General features: G+C 45.4%; 1 protein-coding gene across 1 annotated transcript in view; it reads right to left on the reverse strand.

Annotated features, from left to right (window-relative positions):
• The window catches only part of stxbp2 (syntaxin binding protein 2), an 82,741-nt gene extending 74,872 nt beyond the window's left edge, over positions 1 to 7,869 (reverse strand). The window contains exon 1 of the mRNA XM_070867252.1: positions 7,790 to 7,869. Within this exon, the coding sequence (XP_070723353.1) occupies positions 7,790 to 7,826 (37 nt within the window). The 5' untranslated portion in view covers positions 7,827 to 7,869. The remainder of the gene's footprint in view (positions 1 to 7,789) is intronic.
• Between the last annotated feature and the right edge of the window lie 2,841 nt (positions 7,870 to 10,710).

Genomic DNA, 10,710 nt, shown 5'->3' on the forward strand with positions numbered 1-10,710 from the left:
CCGAGATGAGGAGAAACTTCTTCACCCAGAGAATTGTGAACCTGTGGAATTCTCTACCACAGAAAGTTGTTGAGGCCAGTTCGTTAGATATATTCAAAAGGGAGTTAGATGTGGCCTTTACGGCTAAAGGGATCAAGGGGTATGGAAAGAAAGCAGGAATGGGGTACTAAAGTTGCATGATCAGCCATGATCATATTGAATGGTGGTGCAGGCTCGAAGGGCCGAATGGCCTGCTCCTGCACCTATTTTCTATGTTTCGCCATTGAAATGAGTACTGGTCATCTGTATCTTAATTATTTGTATGCATCATCGATACTATCTATGCATGACGATCACCTGGTTTGTGTAGAGTAATTCATGACATTGTCTGTATTTGAGTACCTTGTTACCATTTGATAACATCGTCTGCTTGTTAATTGTCTAAATGTACTATGCAAAGAAAGAAGGGTTCAAAGGCTTTTTTGGTATAAAGATGAGAGTTTGACGCACATGGACACCAGTGACACTTCTTGGAGAGCTGCTGTTGCAAGCAGAGAGTTGGCTTGTGTTTTGTGGCTCATGAATGTCTGAATAAAAGTCCCGATCCGGCTTTTGCTACAACTGTGTGTGTGCGCATGTAATTCGACAGTTAAAGCAACGAGGTGAAAAGAGCAAGACAGCCTTACTACACATGCATTACATGCGCGATGTAAAAACATGGGAAAGAGTGAATCGGAAAGAGAAAATGGGAAAAAGCGAAAGAATGGGTGCCCACAGATAAAGTGTTTAAAATGTATTTGGGTCAAAATTGCGTTAGATATTTGCTTTAGTGCAGTAGGATTATATTAGTGCATCAGCATCACAGTGTGCAAAGTAGAAATAAAATAAATCTGCAGATTGCCCAAGGCTACACTTAAACTGTACTACCCACCCGAGCCCAATAACTGCAGGGTACTAAGTTCAGGTGGCAAGCTCCCGGTATACTGCAGGCTGTCTGTAGCTGTGAATCACACTCTGCCTGCCAGGCGACAGCTCTGCAGGGGTGGTGCTAATATGTGAGATATTACAAGCTCCGCTCTCTAGCCTGTACATTTTTGAGAGCGTGGGTAGGACTGTCTGCTTAACAGAGTCTGGAGTAAGTTTATAAAATGCCTTGGAGGTCCTCCGACATCCGGGCACTTGTTCAACATACTCCAGAGAGGTGCAAGACCGACTGGTTCAGGATAACCTAGTTAGGCCACAGCTAGAGTGCTGCGAGCAGTTCTGGTCACCACGTTACAGGAAAGATGTGATTGCACCAGAGAGAGGGTACAGAAGAGATTGACGAGGATGTTGCCTGGACTGGAGAATTTTAGCCATGAGGAAAGACTGGATGGGCTGGGGTTGTTTGCTTTGGAACAGAGGAGGTGGAGGAGACACCTTATTGAGGTGTATAAAATTATGAGGGGCCTAGCTAGAATGGATAGGACGGACCAGTTTCCTTTGGCAGAGGGGTAAACAACCAGGGGGCATAGATTTAAAGTAATTTGTAGGAGGTTTAGAGGGGATTTGAGGGGAAATGTTTCACCCCGAGGGTGGTGGGGGTCTGGAACTCTGCCCGAAAGGCGCACTCATGCACGCGAGTTTCACAATAATGTGAAGTATAGGCCACTATATCTTTTTTGACCTGTTCACTTTACTAACAGTGGGTGAGGGAGGAGAAGTGAATGACTGTTCTTGGGGCAACTCTTAACTGTATATTCAACACCCTCCTTGCCAGAACACCAACTGTCGGTAGAAAGATAGCAGTGGTGCTGTGATTCCTACCTGGGATTCATGTGTCGAGACACATCCCAGAAAGTGGTAGAGAAGGGTGGCACATGCCAAGCTGAAAGGAGGAAAGGAGGAATGCGGAGCAACAGGAAAGAAAAACTTGCATTTATATAGTGCCTTTCACAACCACCGGACGTTGTACAGCCAATGAAGTAGTTTTGGAGTGTAATCACTGTTGTAATGTAGGAAACAGCATGGTCAAAGAGAAGGATCTCAAGGAGACTTTCGAAGGCAGGGAAAGGGTCTGGTGTCAGTAAAGGTCCTGGGGGAGGGGGTTCCGGAGGGCGGGGGATTATCGCTAAAGGACCTTCTGCTAATGCCACAGTGGAAAGCAGATGGAATGAAGCGTAATCTGGTGCCCGAGGAGCACATGGCTGGAGGGGATCACCGAGATAGAGCGGGATGAGATAAGATCAAGGACTGATGCGAACGCAAGGACAAGGATCATAACATCAATTTGCTGAGCGGGATGGAGCCAGTAGAGTCTGGTGCAGATGGCGTGCCTGAGGCACCACATTTGCATGAGCTGCAGTCTGTGGAGACTGGCCATCCCCCAGGAAACTGTTTCAGCATTCAGACAGCAAGGGTTTTGAAGCACCTAAACCCGTGATGTAACCACATCAAACTCTCAAAAGGCTTGGGCACTCAATAAAAAAATACACACTCCAAAATTAAAAAGAAAAAAGTGTGCATTTAATAAGCAATTCAAGCATACTTATCCCTCAAATCAACATAACAAAATCAGATTATCTGGTCATTATCATATTACTGTTTGTGGGAGCTTGTGCGCAAATTGGCTGCCGCGTTTCCAACATTACAACAGTGATTACACTCCAAAAGTACTTCATTGGCTGTAAAGCGCACTGAGATGCCCGGTGGTCATGAAAGGCGTGAATGGCACCAGCTCCTTTTTGTAGATTAGATTACAGCGGTTTATTGGTGATTGCAAGTCACGGGAATCGTACAATTTGCAATTTGAATGTAGAGGATGTTAAAGTTTCCAGGCATGTGGCTATGTTTTTCAATGTCACAAACTGATCATGCTACATACTGCTGGTCAAAGTTACACTTGGTCAAAAAAACCTCTAAACTAAGCATCAAAGTCTCGGATCACAATCACACAAAGATTCGGAGAACTGGAGTGCTGCACAAAAGCCTCAATCTTGACTGAGCAGCAACACCAACTGTTGGAGGGTTCCTGCTTGCAATACATCACAGTAGCTACACCACTAACCAAGACGTCATCCATTCGCAAATGAACTTATCTGAAACCATCCACAAGTGTCAGCTTGTGGCGTTGAAGACATTCTAAACAAAACTGGGAGAGATTGGTGGCTGTGTGCTTTAATATGACAGTTAAATTGTCGAGATTTTTTTTTTAATTCAGCATCTCCAATTAATCCCACAACTTACAGAATCGGCAGTGTTTCCATTTTTGCCCCAGGTGGTCTCCCCTCCAGCAACTAAACCAGGCTTGATTCTGCTTAGCTTCCAAGACTCACTGTGGCCAAAACCAATCCCCAACAAGAGCACTGGTCCAATAGGGTTCACTGAAAGCTCCTGTTGGCCCATAGAGGGGGTGCGAGCACCTGATCTGACCTCAGTCCAACCTACCGAACTCATTGGCCATGCACTCGAGTTTTAACCCTTGGAATAACAGTGTTGGGAACATTTTAACACTCCACCATCATAGTTATAATACTGGTAAAGTATCAGGAAATACAACAGGCTGGGGCTTCTTTGCTCTAGAAAAGAGAAGGCGAGGGGTGACCCAATATAGGGGTCTTTTAGATTATGAAAGGGTTTGATCGGATAGATGTAGAGAGGATGTTTCCACATAGAAATCATCTTACAGCACAGAAAACGGCCATTCGGCCCATCGTGTCCACGCCAGCCGACAAAGAACTACCCAGCCTAATCCCACTTTCCAGCTCTGGGTCCGTAGCCCTGTAGGTTACGGCACAACAAGTGCACATCCAAGTATTTTTTAAATGTGGCGAGGGTTTCTGCCTCTACCACCCTTTCAGGCAGTGAGTTCCAGACCCCCACCACCCTCTGGGTGAAAATGTTTCCCCTCAAGTGTGGGGAGGAAAGAGAAGGAAAGAGAACAAAGCTAGGGACCATAAATACAAGACAGTCACTAATAAATCAAATAGGGAAATCAGGAGAAACTTGTTTACCCGGAGGAGTGATGAGAAAGTGGAACTCACTACCACAGGGAGTGGTTGAGACGAATAGCAATGATACATTTAAGGGGGGGGGGCTGGATAAACACAAGGGAGAAAGGAACAGAAGGATATGCTGATAGGTTGAGATGAAGAAGGGTGGGAGGAGGCTCGAGTGGAGCATAAACACCGGCATGGAGCCATTGGGCCGAATGGGCTGTCTGCGCTGCAAATGCCTTGTAAAATATAAGCCAATCCACACACAAAATACACTCGCAGAAGTGTCAAGGTCGTCCACTCCAAATACATCAAAAGATGATGTGAAACAACAATTCTGCTAGCATTGGTCAAAGAGAGAGTCAAAATGACAGAGCAATGATTAAGCAGTAAAATGGGGCACAAGGATAATTCAAACCTTTAAATGAAAGTATTGTTAATTTTAAACCACATACAGCAGAAAAGATCCACCAACATTTAATCAGAAATACTAAATACAGGAAACCATTTCAACTTATGTCGAGAAAGCATTACAAATTGCACATTTTGTGCAATAAAAGGCTATTACAAAACTTCCATTATTAGTTTGAAATTTGTGTGCTGTAACATTCAAACTTACTAAGCTTTCTTTATAAATATAGTAGACTGTGTGTTGTTGGATTTAGTGATGTTTAACCCGGGAATGTGTTTGTTTTCTTTGGAGCAGAGGAGGCTTAGGGGAGACCTTATTGGAGGTGCATAAAGTTATGGGAGGCCCGGATAGAGTGGAGGGGAAGGACTTGTTTCCCTTGGTGGGGCAGTCGATAACCAGGGGGCATGGATTTGGAGTAATTGGTAGAGGGGAAATTTCTTCGCCCAGGAGGGTGGTGGGGATCTGGAACTCACTGCCTGGAAGGGTGGTGGAGGCAGAAACCCTCACCGCATTTAAAATGTGCTTGGCTGTGCACTTGAAGTGCCGTAGCCTACAGAGCTACGGACCTAGAGCTGGAAAGTTGGATTACGGACACGATGGGCTGAAATGGCCTCCTTCCATGCTATAAATCTCTATGATTCTATTAATGTTTTTGACATTCGTGTCAAATATTTGGTTAATTGGAGATGCTGAACACAAGAACACAAAAACTAGGAGCTGGAGTAGGCCATTTGACCCTTCGAGCCTGCTCCGCTATTTAATATCATGGTTGATCTGATCATGGACTCAGTTCTACTTGCCCGCCCACTCCCCATAACCCTCGACTCCCTTATTGCTCAAAAATCTGTCTATCTCCACCTTAAATATATTCAAAGACCCAGTCTCCACAGCTCTCTGGGGCAGTGAATTCCACAGATTTACAACCCTCAGGAGAAAAAATTCCTCCTCAGCTCAGCTTTAAATAAACAGCAGTTCACATTTCACAAGATACTTTGACTTGGCTGCTCCAACCAGGGGAAACTATACTGTTCAGTCTCCTCACTGGCTTAAAACAAAAGTTCTTTGCAGTAGACTTTTTTCCTATTTAAATGAAAAGCTAGGTTCTCAAGTAAGCAGATTCACATTCTATGTAGCTATATCAATGTACATTCATTTTTTTTGCTTAAAAAAAATCAGCTCCCTTCTAAGTCAGAGACACCTATATTTATATGAAACATGCACCGAGGCACGGTTATTTAAACTCAAATACATTAAAAAGGAAAAACATCTAAAAGCAATTTATCTTTTAGCACTTGTCTTTATTAGTATTGAGATTTTTTTAAGTAATGAGATTTCAGTAATACAGCTATTCTTGACATTGGAGTAGCAATAAGCCTGAGGAACAGCACCTCATCTTTCAATCAGGCACTTTACAACCTTCCAGACTCAACACAGAGTTCAACGATTTCAGATCATAACCTCTACCCCCATTTTTTAGGCAGCAGCTGTTGACGAGCCAATTCCATTTACACCTCTTCGAGACCATCTTTAGTTTCTTTGCTTGACCCATTACCATCTCCTTTAGCCTTGCACCATCAGTGCTTTTGTCATTTAATCCCTCCTGCCTTCCATCCCTTCACAGACTTTCCCTTGTGTTCTTTGCTCCCCTCCCTCCTTTCCCTGCCCCTGCACTTGCTTAAAAACTGCTACATTTCTTAATTTTTTCCAGTACTGATGAAGGTTGACCGATCTGAAACTTTAGCTTGGTTTCTCTCTTCACAGCTGCCGCCTGACCTGCTGTGTATTTCGAACACTTTGTTTTTGTCACGAGGAGAACTTGTTTCATCACCCAAAAAAAGCCAACCCACAAAAGTACCCAGAATCCTTTGGATCAGCTAGCTGGATAACAGCAAGAGACAACAAAGACACATACACACACTTTGACTGTGGTTTTTACTGAGTTTATATCTGGGGGTGGGCAGGGCATCTTATTCTTTCCACTGTGGCCCCCAAAAAGACTGCCTCCTTTAACTCTTATGAATCAGAATGTTCTTTACAAATAAAAACTAATTAACAATCTAAAGTTGCATTTCACAACTTCTGCAAAACAGGAAACTACTAGAGCGAACTTGGGCTAACAGTTCTGATGGACGAGATAATCAAATAAATTATCAGGAACTACAGCTCACCTTCCTCTTTTTTTTAAAAAAACAAAAAAAATTCCTTTAGCCTCAACTCAGTGTGTGCATATATTGCTTGCTCTCGGCGACGAGACTCAAGGTGCTCAGTGCCCTCCACCTAGGGTGCCTTCCCGGATGCTTCTCCACATTGAGCGGTCCTGAGCCAGGGATACCCAGGTGCTGGTGGGGATGTTGCACTTTATCAAGGAGGCTATGAGGGTGTCCATGAAGCATTTTCTCTGCCCACCTGGGGCTCGCTTGTCGTGACAAAGCTCCGAGTAGAGCTTTTCAGAAACGCAGACAGCGGAAGGAACGTGTGTTCACCCAGGCTCCTCCCTCCCCTCCCCCCTTCCCCTCAACCACCGTCTCCCCATCTGTGACAGAGTGCAGGTCCCACATTAGACTCTTCAGCCACCTGAGAACACACATTTAGAGTGGAAGCAAGTCATCCTCAACACCAAGGGACTGCCCATGATGTTAATACTCCCTTATCCAGAATCACACCTCCTCTGGAACCATTCTCAACCACCGGGTGGCACATGCACAGAACTCCAACATGAACAAATTGAAGTCCTTTCCCACTGCCGACTCCCACAATCGCTGGCCTGACCCCGCAATCCACCGCCACCCCATGATCTCTCTGCCACACTCCCAGCCCCAATATCCCCTTGCTTAGTACCATCCAATTTAAAGCAACTACCCCTCCTTCAGAAAAATCCCTTTAACCAGAACAGGCCAGGCCCCAAGGGTTCTGGATGTGTGTGTATATGTATGTATGTATGTATGTATGTATGTATGTATGTATGTGTAATTTTAAATTCAGTGTACATGCATGTAAAATAAACTCTTTATAAAAGCTTAAATTTAAGAAAACCCACTTTAGAAAGTAGAGAGTTCCAGCCCAACAGACCCTGGAGCTAATTATTTGGAGCCCACCACTTGTTGCCTGCAAGCAGATCCCAAACCCTCCAAACCAGCAAGGCCGACAGGAAGTGCTGCTTGGTGCTTGACCGACAGCGCCGGCAGCCAATCAGGAGAGGAGGGCAGAGGACGTGCCGGGCCGGCGAGCCAATCAGGAGAGAGCTAGGGGGCGGGACCTGCCCTGTCAGAATCGGGCCGCTGAGAATTTCTTACAAAAAAACAAAACATCGATGTCACCCCTTTTTTTTTCCTGCCCCTTTTGATTCTGTACCTGAAAATAAAATATTTCGACTCGCGTACAAAGAAGGAATGTTTTATAAAGCTAAAGGAGGATAAACGCTTACTTTCCCCGACCACTGCCTTCAGCCCCATCGGCGCCATCTTGGTCGCTGCGCCTCTTCACCCAGACCTGCGTCACCTCCTCTTATAACGCAACGTGGGGGGGGGGGGGTCAATGACGTCACCACCCAGTTAAAGGTGACGTCACGGTCCAGTTCAAGGTGACATCATGTTCACACTGCTGGGAGGATTGTGACGTCTCCCTGCCAACTTTAACCCTTTCCCTGGAGAGGATGCATCGTCAATTTGGCAAGGGTGATACCAGAACTGCGAGGGTTGTACCGACAGAACGAAAGGAAGACTTGCATCTATTTAGCGCCTTTCCCGACCGCTGGACGTCCCAAAGCGCTTTACAGCCAACGGAGTACTTTTTTTTTGGCAGCGTAGTCGCTCCTGTACTGCCGGAAAACGCGGCAGCCAATTAGCGCCCAACAAACAGCAATGTGATAGTGACCCAGATCATCTGTTTTAGTGATGTGAATTGAGGGATAAATATTGGCCCCCAGCACACCGGGGATAACTCCCCTGCTCTTCTTCGAAGCAGTGCCGCGGGATCTTTTAGGTCCCCTTGAGAGAGCAGACGGGGCCTCGGGTTAACGTCTCATCCAAAAGACGGCACCTCCGACAGTGCAGCGCTCCCTTAGCATTGCACTGGGAGTAGCAGTCTAGATTGATGTGCTCAAGTAACTATCAGGAAAGGATGAACAGGCTGGGTCTCTTTTCTCTTGAAAAGAGAAGGCTGAAGAGTGACCTAATAGAGGTCTTTAAAATTATCAAAGGTTTTGGTAGAGTAGACACAGGGAGTGTTTCCACTTGTGGGGAAGAGCTTAACTAGAAGCCATTAATATAAGATAGTCATCAAGAAATCCAAGAGGAAATTCTGGAGAAATCTTCTTTCTCAGAGAGTGGTGAGAATGTGGAACTCGCTACCACAGGGAGTGGTTGAAGCAAATAGTATCGATGAATTTAAGGGTAGGTTAGATAAGCATATGAGCCAGAAGGGAATAGAGGGTTATGCTGATAAAGCTAGATTAGGAAAGACAGGAGGAGGCTCGAGTGGAGCATAAACGCCGGAATGGACTGGTTGGGCCGAATAGCCTGTTTCTGTGTTGAATATCCTGTGTAATCCAATATAATCCCTCACTTGCAGTAACATCGTAAAAAAAGACTTGGGTTTGGATTCATGGCCACCGGATTCCTCAAAGCGCTTTACAGCCAATGAAGGACTTTTTTGAAGTTTAGTTGCTGTTGTAATGTAGGAAATGCGGCCCCCAAATTATCTGGTCATTATCACATTGCTGTTTGTGGGAGCTTGCTATGCGCAAATTGGCTGCCACGTTTCCTGCATTACAACAGTGAAACTATTTCATGAAACTATAGCATAATATAGAGTTCTCTCAGTTATATTACATAGTATTTACAGCACAAAAACAGGCCGTTTGGCCCATCATGTCCATGCCGGTGTTTATGGTTCACATTAGTCTCCTCCCACCACTCTTCATCTCACCTGTGTCAGTGTCAGCCGTGGTTCAGTGGGTAGCACCCTCGCCTCTGAGTCATAAGGTTGTGGGTTTGAGTTCCACTCCAGGGACATGAGTACATAAGTCTAGGCTGACACTCCCAGTACAGTGCTGAGGGAGCGCCGCACTGTCGGAGGTGCCGTCTTTCAGATGTGGTATTAAACCGAGGTCCCGTCTGCTCTCTCGGGTGGACGCAAAAGATCCCACGGCACTATTTCGAAGAAGAGCAGGGGAGTTATCCCCGGTGTCCTGGCCAATATTTATCCCTCAATCAAAATAACAAAAATAGATTATCTGGTCATTATCATATTGCTGCATGTGGGAGCTTGCTGTGTGCAAATTGGCTGCCGCGTTTCCTACATTACAACAGTGACTTTGCTTCAAGAAGTACTTCATTGGCTGTAAAGTGCTTTGGGTCGTCCAGGTGGTCGTGAAAGGCGCTATAGAAATGCAAGTCCTTCTTTTCTATAAATTTCAATATATGCCACCTCAAACAAGAGGAATGACACGTGTGTCCAGCAGCTGTGCCCTCCTGTGACATGACCGACCAAAATATTGTTACGAGTGAAGGAAGAGGAGGGTTGAAGCAGCTTGGTGAATATCACAGCTGCAGCTTCCTGCGTTCAGACACGTGATAGATCCATGTTGACACCACAGTCATATGACTTGTGACCAGAAACCGCAGGCTGAGGCGTCGTAAAACACAAACAATTTTGCTGGAATTTTCAATGTGACAGGTACAGTAACGGTCGTGGTTATGTTACAACAACAACTTTTATTTATATAGCGCCTTTAACGTAGTACAACGTCCCGAGGCGCCTCACAGGAGCGTTATAACACAAAATAGATAAATTTGACACCAAGCCACATAAGAAGAAATTACGGCAGACGACCAAAAGAAGGAAAGAACGGTAGAGAGGAGGAGACGTTTAGGGAGGGAGCTCCAGAGCTTGGGGCCCAGACAACAGAAGGTATGGCCACCAATGGTGGAGCAAATATAATCAGGGATGCTCAAGAGGACAGAATTAGAGAAGCGCAGACATCTCGTGGGAGTTGTGAGGCTGAAAGGGGATTACAGATGTAGTGTCTGTAAGCACTCTAGTAATGACTCCACGAGGTAAGGTATTGCACTTGAACTGTTGTGACCTTAGTCCATTTATTGCAGCTCCTGAATGAAGGTACAGTATGGTGGGCTCCCTTTTATACTTGGCTACCTGCGGTGTGCAGGTGACCTCGAGGTCTCCACCAGTTGCACCCTCTGGTGGTACGGCATATTGTATACACTGTAAAGATACATTCATTGGTCTTATGTAACTGTACATTGAGTGTACAGGGTATATACATGCACAACATCACTCCCCCTTAAATCTTGTGCCACTGGTCTTTGCACTGTGTGCTCTGGCCCT

This window comes from Pristiophorus japonicus, chromosome 24, assembly GCF_044704955.1.
Source record: "Pristiophorus japonicus isolate sPriJap1 chromosome 24, sPriJap1.hap1, whole genome shotgun sequence".
Lineage (NCBI taxonomy): Eukaryota > Metazoa > Chordata > Chondrichthyes > Pristiophoridae > Pristiophorus > Pristiophorus japonicus.